Source organism: Cervus elaphus, chromosome 5, assembly GCF_910594005.1.
Source record: "Cervus elaphus chromosome 5, mCerEla1.1, whole genome shotgun sequence".
Classification (NCBI taxonomy): Eukaryota; Metazoa; Chordata; class Mammalia; order Artiodactyla; family Cervidae; genus Cervus; species Cervus elaphus.
Genome location: NC_057819.1, coordinates 105580164 through 105597468, shown reverse-complemented (window position 1 = coordinate 105597468; position 17305 = coordinate 105580164). Strand labels below are relative to the sequence as shown.

Genomic DNA, 17305 nt, shown 5'->3' with positions numbered 1-17305 from the left:
TCCCTTTCTTTTCCTCTCTCCTCCGCTTGGGCTGGTCCCTGGCGATTCCGGGAAGCGACCCCCCGCCGCGCAGCAGCCCAGGTGACCCGCCTGCGCCCCGCCCTCCTCCGGTGGCCCTGAACTCGGGTGACCTTTGCCCGCCCGGATGACAGAGGAAGTCCTCGGTTTAGAAATATGCCGGAGTCGGGGGTGGGGGAGGGGGGGTGAAGGACGAGCCACAGGCCCAAATAAGGGCGCACGCAGCGCCAGCGGGGCGCGGTGACTGTGCCCAACCCCGGGTCCCCAGTCCGGCAGGAGGGAGGAGGGGAGAGCCCACCGCGCCCACCACCCCGAGGTCACGCCCCACACGACCGAGGGCAGTCGCTAAAAAGTGCAGAGCAGGTCACAGTTATTCTTCAGAACCTCCCGGGCCGAGCGCGGAAGTCCAGGGCAGGGCTAGGTTTGGGGCCTCTTCCAGCGGAATTAACGCCGTGTTCGCTCACTGCACCCCGAAGGCGCCGCGTCCTCTGTGTCGGGTCGCGTCCGGAGCGCCCGTCCCATACCCTCGGGGGTCGCAGGGCCGCGTCCCCACGAGGTGCCCCTGGCGCTTCTGCGGCCCCTGCGGCTGGAGGTGCCCCCCACCCCCGCTCCGGACCCTGCATCTGCGATGGTGCCCACGCTTGGTGCCCAGTCCACGCTGGGCCCGCGGGTAAAGGTGCAGAGATCCCATGCTCTGGGAGCCCTGTCCTGCCCCGCTCTGCCCTCGCGCGGAGTCCGGCAAGAGTTGTCGGCCCTCAAGTGCTGGAGAGCTAGCCCCCCCAAGATCGGTACGTCCCTCTTCCTCCTCCCGGACAGACGCGCGGCTCTGAGATGGCTTTCTCGAGGTCTGGCGGCCAGCCCGCGGGACCCCGGGCCAGCCCGCAAGTCTGCACCGCCTCCCCTCCCTCTGGCTCTGGGTCACAGCGCCCAACAGGCCTTCCTCAGGTTGCTGCTTTCCGGGGAGCCCAGGCCAGGGTACCTGGACTCTTGAACCCAGAGCCCTTTATTTGGAAGTTCTCTCACAGAAGGGCTTTGTTTCCAAAATTCAATTCAATTTCACATGAGTCTCATTCTTAAGTCAGGAGCAAAACTAAAGTTTAGTTACTGGAGTTCTTTTTTTCCGATTTTGTTTTAACATTCCTTTCCTTGGGTGTATTTAACTTTCTTTGCTTTGACTTTGAACATGCCCTAAATCTCTTGTGTTATCTTTAGCATTTTTCACAAGCCACAGTTCAGGAAGTTAAAGACATTGTTCCCTGGTGTCAGAACTACAGAACTGCAGCCTCGTTCCCTCTGTAAATGCAGTGAAAGTGGTGTCTCTGCCTGAGTGGACTTCCACTGTTAGGCTGATTACTTCCTTAGAGTCATTTCTAGAAAGGTCAAAGAGCACAAATCGGGTAACCATCCGGCACAGGTGCGGCCAGTAAACTGGCCCCTTCCTGTGAGCCCTCCTCCACACCATGCAGAGCTTTAATTCTGCATTTGTTTGACTCCTTCTGAGAATTAGAGGAATATATGTTGGCAGCTTGCATTTCCTGCTTTGTAAAATGCCTCTTCAAACAATCTTTCACAGGTCTTTATAATGTTGTAGTCTCCAGGCTTGCTTTGTGAATGACCTTGGAAATTCTGCCCTCATTCCTGGTTCTCCAGGGCTGGCTTCTTATCAGGAACCGTCACCTCACTGAGGAGATGTAGAGCGACCACAGGTCTCTTAATCAAGAGTCTAGGTTCAAGGTGTGACCTGCCAGACACTTCATTTCTGAGCTGAAGGGCTCTGCGGGTTGCAGTCCTCCTGCAGGGGGTGGCTGATGCAACCTTTGCTTGTTCTTGTCCTCAAGTCTTCAGAGGTGTCATCTCTGCTCTACTTGGCAAAACCTGGCCAGAAACCTGTTTTCAGCCACCCTATCCTCTGTCTCATCCAGAAAGAGTTATTCAGCTTTCCGTGTTAGCAGAGCTACCCAGACACACCAGCACCAGAGGTATCTCCATATACTTTTATTAAAATTGCGATAAAAGCCGAGAAGTAGCTTGCTAATAATTGAAGGAAGTTTCTGGGACCTCTTGGTAACTTTATTACTGTTTGCCATGGGCCTGCTCACATCTAGGTTTGGGGAGAGCTGCGAGCAACTTCAGAATCCTTGTCCACAGCTTAAGCAAACCCACCGTGTGGTTCACACATACCTCAGGTTGGGTATGGCAAGTCCAGATGTCCCTTAAATATGAAACCTGACTACTCTTAGGGCTTGGCCTCTGTTCTCCCATTGAAACAGCAGGGAGGTGGGCTGGCACAACACTTCAAAGAACCACACAGCCTGAGGACACGACAGAAACTAATTAGAACCAAATAGGTCCAAAATGGCCAACCCCTCGATTTCCACTAGATCTTGAGCCTCAGTATTCATTCATTATTGTAACTTATCAGCAAACTAAGTGACACACCCGGCACCATGACAGTTCCCAGGCCAACCATAGAGGTAAAAAAGTGGACAGTGGCCCTATTTCTGCAGATCCCCACCCCATCCCCGAAACAGCTGGAACGTTCCTCGCACTCGGTAGCTCATGAAATTACCACCCCTATTGACAACCCCCTACCCTGTGCCAGTCTGAGCTTCTGGGATGGCCCACATTCTGTCTGGGGTGTTTCTCTCTAAATGAATCCACTTCTTACCTATCACTTTGTCTCTCACTGAATTCTTTCTGTGATGAGATATCAAGAACCTGATCTTCAGTAAGTCCTGAGACCAGGTGTAGTGGTCTCAGTTAAAAGACTGTGAGTTCAAGTCCCAATTGGAACTGCTTGGTTTCACTCTTGTTGCTGAATGACCACGTGATTTCCCAGGAGACGGGCTGGTTACCAAGATGAAGTAGGGCTCCTGACAACACACGTGTTCCAATGCAGCCCCACTCAGCCAGCCTCTACTGCCTCTCACTCCACGTGTAACTCATTCCCTTCCAACCAACTGTCTCCAGCTGTAGAAAAATGTAAATGGCCTTTTCCAGCTTCCCTGGTGGCTCAGACAGTAAAGAATCCACCTGCAATGCAGGAGACTTGGGCTTGATCCCTGGGTTGGGAAGATTCCCTTGAGAAGGAACTGGCAGCTAACTCCAGTATTCTTGCCTGGAGAATTCCATGGACAGAGGAGCCTGGCGGGCTACAGCCTGTGGGGTCGCAAAAAGTCAGATGTGACTGAGCGACTTCCACTTTCATGAATCATTAGGATAAGGAAGTAGGTATAAAACACCTGAGATTTTTAGGAGGCGTGGAGCTCTGATAAGAGTTGTCCCTGTTCGTCTTTCCCTCCAGCCTATGAAGTACACTGCTCTTTCTCTCTCCGTGATGCTGTTCCTGGTGAGTTAACCCACTTTCCACTTCCTTCTCTTAACACTGCTCCTCACAGGGAGATCTGCAAGGTTCTCCTTGCTTCATCTCTGACTCCCAAGTGACATCTCTAGGATTTTATCCCAAGGAAATATTGAGAGAGTCATATGAAGTGTTACATTATAACAATGCTAGTTACAACTTTTTTCAATAATAAAAATTGGAAACAACCTACATAATCAGTAAAATAGAGGCTTTACAAAATGATGGCATATCTAAATCAAGATCTGGTTATGCATCAGATGACAGAAAACTGGTTATGCATCAGATGACAGAAAACCCACAGTGACTACAACAACTGTGATAGGAGATGCGTTGGCTGGGGCTCGGATGGAGGGCCAGGGCACCTTCCTTTTGGCGACTTTGCTCTGCCTCACTTTCAGACCTAAGTTACTTCATGCATCTCGATGGCAGCTTCAGTTCCAGTCCTCCTCACTGACCCCAGCCAGCAAAACGCAGGACAGCACCAAGAAAAATAGGGCAAAGGCCGTTTACCAACACTCCCTTAAGGAGGGGCCGGCCGGCTGACTCACTTGTGTTCACACCTCTGCTGGCATGTTTATCTAAGGCGGGATTGTTAATCCATCAGAGAAGAAAGGAACTATTGCAAAAGTTACTACTTGGACCCAAGCCTTGAGTTGATTAGGGCTGAACTTTAGGCAAAAGTCTTTCCTGGTGGCTCAGATGGTAAAGAATCTGCCTGCAATGCAGGACACCCAGGTTCTACCCCTGGGTCAGGAAGATTCCCTAGAGATAGGAATGGCTATCCACTCCAGTATTCTTGCCTGGAGAATCCCATGGACAAAGGAGCCTGGCGGGCTACAGTTGATGGGGTCGAAAAGAGTCTGCACGACTGAGTGACTAACACTTTCACTAGTAGGCAAAAGACAACTCATGATGTTGATCTCACAGGTGTTACTTTTTCTACACTTAACTAAATTTTAATAAAATATAAAATTTTATATTTTCCTGCTTTGAAGGGAAGTGGTCCCCTGGGGATGCCTTGCTCCCCCTGCAATTCAATTTTTTCTTTTTTTTTTTACTTATTTATTTGGCTGTACCATGTCTTAGTTGCAACATGTGGGATCTTTAGTTATGGCATGTGGGATCTAGGTTCCCAATCAGGTATCCAACCCAGACCCACTGTCTTGGGAGCAAGAAGTCTTAGCCACTGGACCACCAGGGAAGTCCCCCTTTTTCCTTTTCTTTTCGCCTCTAATCTGTTTTTATAAATTTGCTATCTTTTAAAGCTCTTACTTGTATGTTTCAACCTCTAAAGGCAGGTATAGCTACCTTTGGCTCAGTCAACCAATCAATCACTTTAATGCAGCACCTGGCATGAGAAGACCCTCCTCCAGGGGATCTTCCAGACCCAGGAATCGAACTTGAGTCTGTTGTGTTCTGTACTGGCAGGTGGGTTCTTTACCACTAGTGCTACCTGGGAAGCTCATCCAAGGCCCCTACTCTTTCCTAAAAACTACCATCCACTGTCAGCATTTCAACCTCACTCAAAAATTGCATAGGACACAAAGTCCTAGACATCAGGGCTCTCAGGTCACCAGTGTGGCCCAGGTCCTCCCAGCTCTAGGGATGATGCGGCACAGGCCCCGGGCACCTGGTGAGCAGGGAACTGGAACTTGTGTGTTCTGTCATCCGACCTGGCGTCACGATGCCCCCTGGTGACACTGGGCCACTCTGATCATAGGCAGAGCTCAAGCAGAGCTGCTGGGGTGGAGCTGCCCACCAGCCACTGCCCTGTCTCTCTCCTCTGAGCCTGAACTCTTGCTTGCCCAGCAGTGACCTCCACGTTGCCCTCTGTACCTGGCCAGCTAGTGGCAATTGCATTCCCAGAAGGGCAGACTGCTGCTACCCTTGAAGGCTTAGGCTCAAGTCTGGGGCATAGTTGAGAGCAAACATCCATTGGGCACTTGCTTCGAGCACTGCCAGACACCTGGACCAACAGCAACCATGCTTCCTGCCTCCCTTGCCAATCAACTGACTTCTTAGTAGGTTTGACCAATAGTTGGCCGTGATGGGAGACTGGAAGGTCTCCCCGCTCCTCACAGCACCTGTCAGCAGCTGAATGTTTTCCGGGCCTCTAGCTGCTGACCTCATAGTTCCTGCCATCAACCACTCCCATTCCTAGGCTCTGATGTCTTTCCCTAGAGGCGACAGTGGCTTCTGGCCTTGCCAACCTCTGATTGTCTCCTTGTTCCCTGGTTTCCAAAATGACGCCTTGGTGCATTTATGCGGGCCTCCCAGCCAAGGGGATGTGTGTAGTTGTTCTCACTCCAGGGTATTTCCCTGGAAAATTCCTGAATTTCTTCCTGCTCGAGCTCAGCAGGTCTTGTTCTCCATCCCATGTTCAGCTCGCTCCCCAGGAATGAGGCTTAACAAACTTCATCCTGGTCCCTGCCTCTCCCTTCCTCCCTGTCCAGTCCCTGCCACTAGCCGAGCTGTCTGTCCTGTAGAGGCAGGAGCATTAGGGGGCCCCTGAGGGAACGATGGGCAGGATGGTGCTTTCAAAGTCACCCTGGCAGGAGGCTCCTCGGGGTGTGGAAGAGGCAGCCAAGGAAGCGCAGAAAGTCACTGTGTTGTTCTGCCCTGAGATGCATGTCGTTTTCCTCCTAAAAAACTTTCAGCACCTCTCCTTTGACCATAGTCCTAAATGAGTCTGATAATGGCCTGTGTCCATGGAGAGGTGACATCTACTTCCTGGTGGGAATCGGGGGGCCCTGTCCCCCCAGCATAGGTGGGTGGCGCCCAGGACCTGAGGCAGCAGAGATGGCTGTCTAGTTATAAGACTATGAATAATGTCTTCACACTGGAGTCAGACCATGGCCTTGGCCTCAGATCGGCAGGTGGTGGTGATAGTGGACAGAAACAAGGCCTGGAGTGGCCTGTAGAGACCCCTACCCCTGGGGTCACCTCCCCGGGGCTGAAACCTCCCCTGTAAGTCAGAAAACCTGCATCAAACCCAACCCTAATGGCCCTGCAACACACAGGCTACTCACCTGCATCGTCCAGGCTCCTTCACAGCTGTCTGAGGTTAAATGAGGTAACTGAGTACTTTTACCAACAAGCCATTCCCATGACTTTTACCGAGACACATCAGAGTTCTGCCCCATGTTTCATCCCTTGGGGACCACACCTGTCCCCCAGCTTGTGGACAGATCTGCTTCCCTCCCAACCGCCCAGCCATGACATGAGCCAAGATGCCCTGAGTGTGCTGTGTTTGGTCTGTACGTCCTCAGCACCCCACATGTGCACACACCTACCGGAGCTGAGGGGAGAGCCTGCACCCCGTTAGAAATGGTTTCCAACGTGCGCTTCTTCCTTCCAGGGATTTCCCAGATGACCCAGATGTGCGCTGGGACCCAGAGCGGGCAGCTGATGTCCTCCTCCAGCACGTAGAGGCCAACAGCATCAACCTGGTAAGGGTACACGCCCCCCTCTCCAACAGAGACCCGGTCCGTCTCTCTGCACCTTTCCTGTGTAACCATGGAGCTCAGGGGGAGGCAGAGATTCTCCCAGACTGTGCCCTCTTCACCCGCCCCCCCCACCTCCGTGCTGCCCCCCTGAAAACCCAGGTCCCCACAAGCCTATGCCACAACACGCTGGCACAGAACAAGCGTTTTCATGTTAGGGTGTCACTGTAACTCTGGGGGTAAGTGTTGTCCTAATGCTCACCTTCATTGAGGAAACTGAGGTTCCCAGAGGCTCAGAAGCTGCCCGAGGTTGGCAAGCGTGAAGCTAGGGACTTGAGCCTCCACTTTTCCCCCTAGAAAATACGAGGCTAAATCAAATCCACAGCCCCTGTGGAGAGAACATTCCTGGTTAGAGCGCCGGTGGGCCTTCGATTCACCTGCAGAGGCAGACGGCTCGGGAACACCCACCTCAGTGCTCAGGCCTTGCCAGCCTGCATCCTGCCAGCAGTCCATCTTAAGGTTCCGGGAACATCTAAAATAATAATAACCCTTCACGAGTTAATACCTAAATCCTACCATTTAAAGCCCTAGCCATTGGCTTTTGATTTTGAGCCAAGTTTTGATTAATCCTTGTTAGAAGGTGAACCCCACTGTCAGGCTTTTATCAGTGATGCATCCTCCGAGTGAACTGAATTATTAGGCCATTGTTAAGAGCAGATTTTTGTGGATTAGTCAGACTGCCTTTGTGCTCTAATGACATAAATACAACGGGAGCTTTGTCCACATGGGCCAGAAGGGGCACCTAGCCAGCTGGCTGTGAACCACGTGGAGCTGGAGGTGCAGGGGGGCCGCTGGACCCACCAGGGATCTGCACCGGCTTTGCACTTTGTTCTGGCCAGACGAATGGCTGCCAACAGCTGCAGGCCCACCCCTCCTGGATGTACCTTTCTTTAGGGTCTGAGGTGATAGCTGGCCTGGCTCTTCTTGCCCTGCTTTTCCCAGACCACACTCAGACCCTCTCAGGGCTCGACAGCCTGGCAGTGGACAGGGCTGATCCTCAGGGCCGGGTGGGGCACAGGGCAGGGTCTGTGAGGTCTACCACAGTGACCCTTGGCACCCTGTCTTCCCGGGCAGTGGCCTGCCCACGGCTAGTCCCCAGACTCTCTCTTCTCTGGCTTTGGTTCATAGGAACAACTGGTCTTCAGTCACTCCTGCTTGTGGGATAAACTCCCATCTTTGTGAACTTGGCCATCTCTGACCAGCCCTTCCATAGGTGCCACCCACTGGTGAACAGGGCTGGACCTCACTTAGGGGCCAAGTTAGTGTTTAGACCACATCACAGCCGCAGCTCTGAACATCCAGGGAGGAGGTCAGGGCACAGACACAGAAGAATGTCCCAAGTTTGTTTCCCTGAAAACTGACTTGTGGTCCAGGCCCAGCTAAGACCACCTTCTCGCAGAAGCCCTCCGTGACTTCTTCAGCCCTCTGTGGGACAGTATTTGCTGTGTGTCTTGCCCCGGTGACAGGTGTTGCTGTTTATCCTTCACGGACCATGTCCCGTGAGCCACTGTCTTAGAGAAGTGAAAGCAGCCTATTGTTTACTTGGGTCCGGGGAAGCCTTCATTTGAACATAGGTTTCTGCAGTTTAGGGGGGAAGGTGGACAGACACCATTGCTGCCAGGTCCTAATCTGCACGAGACCAGGGGGTGAAGACAGTTCAGCTCAGCCTGCCCCAAGGCAGGAAGACTGGGGGCTTGTTGGAAGGTGTGGGATAAACAGGAAACAAGACCTTGGAGAATTTTAAGTGATGGGGATGAACTGCAGTGGCCCCAAGCCCCCAGACCAGAGAGTGTGCCCCAGCTGGCCTGAAACAACCACGTCCCAGAGTTACCTCCACCAAGGGCAGCAGACACTCGGCCTGGGCTGCTGTCCAGGTCCTAAATGTTCCCACGGGGCTTCATCTGACCTTCACCTTGACCCAGAGAGAAAGGAGGGAGGCCTCACTCTTCCAACCTCACAGATGAGAAAACCAAGACACTGAAGATGAAATCGCTCCCAGTAGCGACGTACTATGATATGCCGGAGGATCAGGGTAACTAGGTCAGAGGTGAGAGTGGACTTAGGCACTCCACGCTTAGCTGCACAGAAGGATGGGATCAGAATTGGGTACCTGAGTTCTAGGGTGAAGTGTTGTTTTTTTTTTTTTAATAACACATTATAGTTTCCAGAGCAATTTTAGGTTCACAGTAGAACTGGGAAGAAAGTACACACGTACCCCTGGCCCCACGACCTGTTACAGTGAATCTACACTAACATGTCATCACCCCAGGTTCATGTTAGGGTTCACTCCTAGTGCTGTATGTCCCGTGGGTTTTATCAAATGTATGACACATACCCACCATAATGGGATCTTCTTATAAGCCTTTTAAAAAAAAATTCCCACTGTGAAGAATTTCAAGCATGCAAAAGTAGAGCAAAGAGTATAATGAAACTCGTGTTCCCATAATTCAGCCTCACTAATTATTAACTCAAGGTCAACAGTGTTTTTCTTTAAATGCTGGCTCACCTGCCCCTGCTCCTCCATCATCCTGCTTTCTTGGCTGTCTGGTCCCATCTTTCCATCCCCCCTCAACCAGCCATACCTGTGCCTTTCTCTGAGTCCTGTCTTCTTTCCTACATCTTTTTTTTTTTTTCACTTATCCCAGCTATTCTTTTACATTTATTATTATTATTATTCAAATTATTCTTTGGATTTTTTAAACTCATCTGTGCAGAAATGAATCTGGAGCCTAGGCTAGGCTTATAGTTGGAGAAGCAGATGCTGGTCTGAGAATGTGGACGCAGAGGCAGCCTACCAGGAGCCACGGGCTCCAGTGAGCCCCAGGGCACGGTGGACACTGTCCCCTAGCGCTTCCATGCCCTCGACGCAGCACCAGGAGAGGGACCGAATAATCAGATGGCATCGACGTGAACAAAGGTCACGCAGCAGCCAGTAGGGAGACCAAACGTGCTGATAAGAGGCCACGCAGATAAGAAACACAGACATGCCGAACCCAGGTTTCTCTCGTGGCCCAGTTCCACTCTGCTCTGCTCTCCAGGAGCAAGAGCATAGTCAAACCCACAGCCACAGGGCTGAACAGCGGTCACACACCACCAACCCGTTCCCAAGTCAGTTCTGATTCACTCGGAACACGAACAGGCTCAGAGTTCTGGGCCCTCCTGTCTGTCCTAGGCGGTGTGGACGGTTCAGACAGTCTGGAGTGAAGCTCTGTGTCTCTGCAGGTGGTGACCTTTGATGAGGGGGGCGTGAGTGGACACAGCAACCACGTGGCTCTGAATGCAGCTGTGAGGTACAATTGTGCGCCAGTTCCCTGGGTGGCTGGGATGGGCGGTCTCATCACTCTCCACCCCATGGGTCATCTTACCTCGTCCTCCCAGGAGCAGGCGCCCTCGAGTCCTAGAGTTATGACCTTGTCTCCTAATAGCTGAGTCTCTCTGTCCCCAGATGCAGCCAAATGCAGGAACTGACTGGATTCCTCCCTCTGCTTTGGCCTCAGGAAACGTTACAGCCAAATCTCACCTCCTTGTAGCTCACGGGGAGGTCTGAGGGCTGGGATCCATGAATGGGCATCCTCCTGATTTCAGATCTTTCTTTGGAGGAGGATGTGCATGTCGTTTGAAATCTCACCTGTTCTTTGCAGCCACTCCATTTTACTGACATGCATCTGCATTTAGGGCTTCCCTGGCAGCTCAGTGGTAAAGAATCTGCCTGCCAATGCAGGAGAGGTGGATTCAATCCCTGTGTCAGGAAGATCCCTTGGAGGAGGAGATGGCAATCTGCTCCAGTATTCTTGCCTGGGCAGTCTCATGCACAGAGGAACCTGGCAGGCTATAGCCCACTGGAGTTGCAATGAGTCAGACATGACTGAGCGACTAACAACCATGACTACCACCTGCATTTAACTGGTTTAAAAAAAAAACAACCCTCACAGATCTTGAGGGACTTCTCTGGGGTCATACAAACCTGGACCTTATGTCCTGATCTCTTGAGCCTGCTCCTCTTGGGCCCACAAGGAGCTTGCTGGACCCAGCCTAGGGAAGGGAGAGGGCAGCTTGAGGTCAAGGACTGACTCTACACCCTTCTTCTGAACGTGCCCGTTCTCTTCAGGGCTTGAATGTGTGTCTCCAGGGCATCTCTCTCCTGCCCTTAGATCTGCCTCTGAGCTCTTTCCTTGGAGTTCATCCCCAGGGCTCCACCCAGAGTGCAGGATGAGCTGCCTCTGAGCTTGGCATTTTCTATTTCTCAGGCTCTGTAAGTCAGGCCAACTTCTTGTCTTTAATCCTTGCTCCTGAGAATCCCTTCCCCATGAGTCCATGTGTCTGTGTGTTGGAGTGTGGGGGAAGGGGACTCTTTGTCCCATTGCCCACCTGTCAAATTTCGAAACAACAAGGAGTTCATTTTCATATTGCTGTTGGACCCAGCTCACCCCTCCTCTTAGGATAAATACTTTTTCTCACCACACTGCACAGCATGTGGGATCTTAGTTCCCAGGGATTAGACTAGGGATTGAACCTGCGCCCTCTGCAGTGGAAGCCCCAAGTCTTATCCACTGGACCCCCAGGGAAGTCCCCTCACGCCTCCTCTTAGGGCAGTGAGCACAGAATGGCCTCTACTGCCAAAAGGTGTGTGGAAGGGGAGGGGACTGTCAGGGAAGAAACACCAATTAACACTTTACATATTTTCCCACCACACTCACATCACGATCTCATAAAAGAGAAAAACTCTGAAGAGTCCATTGTCGTTACTTTCATCTCTGATGGGCACAGCTTGGACCAGTGCACCTCATAAGCCACTGGTCATCTCCAGATTGGCTGACCTTGGATGAGGGACCCACCCTAGCCCCTTCAGCTGTAGCCAGAGGTATGGGGTTTGAGGAATCTCCGTGGTGACTTATGCTCAAGAACCTGCCTGGAAACCTATGTGGAGGGACCCCAGGGTGGGGCAGGCCTGGCTCTGACAGCCCCTCCGGTTAACTGCAGAGGGTTCTCACTCGCACTGTCTCTGTTTCCTCTGCCAGGACCCTGCATGCAGAAGGGAAGTTACCTAAAGGTAAGGCCGGGCCCTGTTGGAACAGGTTGCTGCTACTGTCCCTCTAGGGTGAGAGTGCTAAATATACAGAGAGCTGCCCTTGGCCCAGTGGCGGGAGTGGGGTAGACAGGGAGGTGGGGCCACACTGTCCTGACTCAGCTCACTGTGCCTGTCACAGGGGGGTCCCCAGGCCTCACGGTCAAGTTGTGTCCACTGAGAAGTATCCTCTGGGTGTGAAGGAGGAGGGGGTGTCATTGGGGTTCTCTAGAGAAACAGACCAACAGGAGGTGCAGACAGATGTGCCGCTGTATATTATACACATACATACAGATGTCTAGACAGCATCACTGACTCAATGGACATGAGTCTGAGCAAACGCCGGGAGAAGGGAAGGACAGGCAAGCCTGACTTGCTGTGGTCCATGAGGTCACAAAGTGTCGGACACAACTTAGCGACAGAACAACAACAATAACATAAAGAAGGAATTGGCTTACACGATTATGGAGGCTGAGAAATCCAGGATCCGCGACCTGCAAGCTGACGGCCCAGGAGAGCCAGGGCATCCCTCAATCAGTCCGAGTCCAAAGGCCTGAGACCAGGGAGCTGATGGGGTTAGTCTTGGTCTCAGGCAGATGACCAGGGTCCAGCTCTGCAGTTGGACAGAAGGGGACACGTTCTCCCTCCCACTAACCTCTGCTCTGCTCGGGCCCTCCCTTGATGGACTGGACAAGACCTACCCAGGTCTTCTGCTTTCCCCAGTCGTCCAGTTCAAATGTGAAACCCACAGACACACTCAGAAACAGTGTTGACCAAGAACCTGGGACCCAGATGGGCTGACACAGGAAGTTAACCACCTCTGTGGGCCTCGCCCCTCGCCTGCCTGGCTTTCTCCCTGGCCAGCTCTATCCCACCTCCAGTGTCCTTTCAGAATGTCCATCCAAGCTCACATCTATCCCCCAGGTAACCGAACAGGCTGTAGGTGACTGCTGGGTGCTGGACAGGTCTGAAACACGTCCTAACTCACAGGAAGGCGTCTGACCGCCCTCCCCTCCCTGAGCCAGTTTCTGTCTGGACATGCACCCCTCACAGGAGAGCCCTGGGGGTGGAACAATGGACCCCCAGGCAGCATGCCCTCTCTGGGTGGGCTTCTGGCTGGTGAAGCTGCAGGGGCTCAGGAACATATAGCTCTGGTGTGTTTGCTCAACCCTGGAAGACAGCTCCGGTGGTGCTGCTGGGAAAGAACCCACCTGCCAATGCAGGAGACAGAAGAGACCTGGGTTGGGAAGATCCCTTGGAGAAGGGAATGGCAACCCACTTCAGTATTCTTGCCTGGAGAACCCCATGGACAGAGGAGCCTGGCGTGTACTCACGAAGAGTCGGACACGACTGAGCAACCAAGCACATGGCACGTGGGAGACAGGCAGGTCCTACACTCACAAATGACCAACAGCCCATCATACAGACGAGAAACTTGAGGCTCACTAAGAGGAAGGGACTTCCCGAAGCCCGTGAGTTCTCCGGTGACGAGCAGGAGCCAGGTCTCCAGCCTCCTAAGACAGAAAGTCTGCCTGTACCACTCCCCGCTTGGGTTTGACCCTGGCCTCCAGCAGCCAGCCTCTCCCTGCTGGGGGCACAGGGCAGACAGAGGGTGTCCTGCAGGTGTTCTGGGCCCTTTCACCCTCTGATCTGTGAGAACGGTGGGCAAAGAGCAGCCTGATGCTGCCCTGCCCTGAGCTGCAAAGGCAGGGCACGCGTGTGGGGAGTTCAGGAAAACCAGCCTGGAGCTGCAGGTCTTCCTGCCCTCCCCCGCCCCCGCAGGATGCTCGGTGCTCATGCTCCAGTCTGTGAACCTGCTGCGCAAATACCTCTGTCTGCTGGACCTACCCTGCTCCCTGCTGCTCGCCCGAGACGCCCTCTTCGTGCTCACCCAACGCGAGGCAGCCCAGGCCCAGGTGAGGACCGCCCCTCGCCCCCACACCGCTCCCCCCGCCCCATCCCAGGTCCCCCAAAGCCCCTCACCCAAGGTCTTCCAAGTGGTTCTGTCCCCAGAGCCGGCCCACAGCCAGACACTGGGAGCCGTAGACCTTCAGGGACTTGCACCTTGTCTTCTGAGTCTAGAACTAGCACAAGCTGGAAAAAAATAGCAAGTAACAATATAGGCTCAGTGTGGAAAGTCTGGGAGTAGTTACATAAAAGCAAGTCGAAAATAAAAATCATTCATCAAAACTACCTGCAACCCGATCCCGTACAGGTAATCATTCAAACACAAGAGTATTGACATATGTATGTAAAATGGGGTGACACAGAGCCTGCTGTTTGAAACCTACTTTAACATCATGACCGTCTTCTCTGACATCCTCACGTGTTCAAATCTTAATGGCTGCCTGTGTTCCTTCGCACGGACATGCCTTATAACAGTTCACAAACCCCTGAAGGTTGGACATTTTGATTTATGGGTCTTTTACTGTTGTATGTGGACCAGGCTTCCAGCTTGAGTCTAAGGACTCAGACCTGTCAGGAGCCTTAGTAAAGACCAGTGGGCAGCCCACTGTCTGCCTGTTGAGGAGTCAGGCCAGGTGAGGCCCTCTTGGGAAAGTGGTGATGGGTGGGGCAGGGGGTCTGAGAAGCACAGGGCTAGGGACGAGGCTGTCCAGGAGTTCTAGCCCTTAACCCTTTGCATTCTTGCCATGGAAGTGGAAAGGGTCAAAGGCTAGAACTCATGTGGGATTCTGAGAGTAATTTTTTTTTTTTAATGTTTTAATGGGAGGATAATTGCTTTACAATGTTGTATTGTTTTCTTCTGATCAACACCATAAATCAGCTATATGTCTATACATGTCCCCTCCCTCTTGAACCTCCCTCCCACCTCCCACCCCATCCCACCCCTCTAGGCCATCACAGGGCACCAGACTGAGCTCCCATTATCTATTTTACAGACGGTAATGTATATGTTCCAATGGTACTCTGAGAAAAATTTTTATTTAAAAATTGTGGCTGTATTTCCTGTTGAAACCACAGTATTTCATATTTTTGCCTGAATATAGTGATGGTTCTCATTATCAGCTTCAAGCTTGCAGTCATCACGGGGTATTTACATCTCTAAAGCCACGAATGTTCAAACAATGAATATAAAATGAGTTTTTTACGTAAATGTTTGCAATGATACTCGCTTAGATTATAAGCATTAGTTATGGTCCTTACAGAAAAACAGGAACTGTATTTATAGGGTATATCTAGTTAAATCAGTTGTTATGATCTATTCTATTTAGAAACCGAGCTACATTAGTTCTGAATAATAGGATAACGTTCCCCCACTGGATGGCAAAGAGACCCTGTACCTGTGGGTACCATTTCCTTTCTTCTTCTTCTCAGAGTGGCTGTATTTACCCAGCTTAGCTGATTCAGAGGAGTCTGGGCAGAGGGGTAACAGGGCCAAAGGATGAACAATATAGGTGGGGCAAAGGAGTGAAGAATGTAGGCTTGAGTCAACCTGAGGGCTCTGGGTTCCAATTTCAGCTTTACTACCTACTTGCTATTTGAGATGGAGGAGTTTCCTCATCTGTTTAAAAAAAAAAAAAAACAGTAACAGCCCTTCGCTCACAGGGTTGTTAACGGAGAGTGTGCTCGGCTGCATCAGGACCGGCTGCTGTTGTCAAGGGGATGTCAGGAGGTGGGGGAGTGGGGCAGGAAGCAGCCACTAGAGGCCAGTGCAGGGGATTTCGAAGGTCACAGGGGAAGCCAGGTCCCGCTGCGGTTCGGAGTGCGCAGGTGGGAGGAGGCAGATGGAAACAGCACACGGCCAGGCACCAGCTCCAGAACCACTCCTCTCGTCCCCCCAGAGAGCCATGTCCTGCCACCGCAGCCAGCTGCTCTGGTTCCGCCACCTCTATGTGCTGTTCTCCCGCTACATGAGGATCAACTCTCTGAACTTCCTCTGAGCCGGAATGGGCTCTCGGATCCAAGGAACCGAGGGAAAGACAGCCAGGGAGCCCAGGGCCTGTCTGGAGCAGGCTTGTCTCCCTGAGTCAAGGACATCCCAGCGTCAGCCTGAGTTCCAGGGCCCTGTCCTCCAAACTGCCCGGCCTCTAATAAAATGGGGGCTGTGCAGACCCAACAGGCTGCCAGACCTGAGCAACTTCCTCTGGGCGACAAAACCACAGCCACCAAACACAAACCAAGCCAAGGACAATGACAGCTACCCTGCTAGCTTCTCGAGTTCTTGTGTGGAACAGTTCACACAATGGCAGTGTCTGTCAACTCCCTAACACAGACCTGCAACTATTAAAAATAAATGTAAAGGTCTCTAGAATCCCATCCTATGTCATGTATTTTCATGTTTTTTCCAGGGCAGGCTCGCCCCCCATACATACACAGAACAACAGTCTATACTGAATTTGTTCAACCATAATTCCATGGATTTATCTTTGTGGCCTACACATCAGATTGAAATCTAGGGAAAACGCCTCCCCAAGGGGAACTTCCAGGTGGTCCAGTGGCTAAGACTCCGCGCTCCCAATGCAGGGGACATGAGAAGAGCAAGATGCTACCAAACAAAAAAAAAATGCAAATTGCAAAACAAAACATACAGAATCTAGTGGTAAAGAATTCGCCTGCCAATGCCAGAGACATAATAGATGTATTTGATCCCTGGGTGGGGAAGATCCCCTGGAGAAGGGAATGGCAACCCACTCCAGTATTCTTGCCTGGAAAATCCCATGGACAGAGGAGCCTGGTGGGCTACAGTCCACAGGGTCTCAAAGACACAACTGAAGCGACTTAGCATTTGTTTTTAAGAGACTCAAAACTGTGTTTTATATGCCACTGCAAGAGGGATGCAGGTCAGAGGGGATGTTCACTGCACCAGAATATACTCCTGTTTCAGCTGTAGAATGCTTTACCAGCTCCTTCCAACTGGCCTTCAGCTGACGTGGTAACCACACAGAACCCCAGTCCATCTGGACGTCTCCTCCTGCTTTTTTTCTGGTCTACTTTCCCTCCCAGATAATTTCTTAAGTCACTTTCCTAAAGCAAAGAGCAATACTTACTGTTTGCCATTATGCATGTACGTATACACCCAGTAGTTGGTAATGGAAGAATGCTTTAAGAAAGCATCTTATTATAATAAATAAAGCACTAATTATGATACGAAGCTACATGAAACACAGAGGGTGGGGACGGGGTATGGGTCAGAAGACTGTTTAGAGCCCTCAGGGCTTCCCAGCACATATAGGACAGAACCAGGACGCCACAGGCGGCTTCTATTTCCTTCTGACCCTCTACTTCTTCCCACCTCAAGCCTGGCTTTAGCTTGTGCCCGCACCTCTGTCCATAGCTGCTTCTCCCTTCTCTTCCCAGATCCTGCTTCCTTTAAACACATAGGCTCAAAGTTAC

The 17305-nt window shown here is 51.8% G+C and overlaps 1 protein-coding gene across 3 annotated transcripts in view; it reads left to right on the top strand.

Moving 5' to 3' along the window:
• Positions 1–17305, top strand: part of PIGL (phosphatidylinositol glycan anchor biosynthesis class L) — a 47397-nt gene that overhangs the window by 23350 nt on the left and 6742 nt on the right. The window contains exons 3-7 of one of the 3 annotated variants that reach the window (XM_043903960.1): positions 6741–6831; positions 10108–10175; positions 11904–11935; positions 13733–13866; positions 15754–16228. In XM_043903960.1, coding sequence (XP_043759895.1) covers positions 6741–6831; positions 10108–10175; positions 11904–11935; positions 13733–13866; positions 15754–15852 — 424 coding nt within the window. In that variant the 3' untranslated portion in view covers positions 15853–16228. Of the gene's footprint in view, positions 1–6740; positions 6832–10107; positions 10176–11903; positions 11936–13732; positions 13867–15753; positions 16229–17305 lie in introns of those variants that run through there. The other 2 variants (XM_043903961.1, XM_043903962.1) reach the window with 2 other exon arrangements.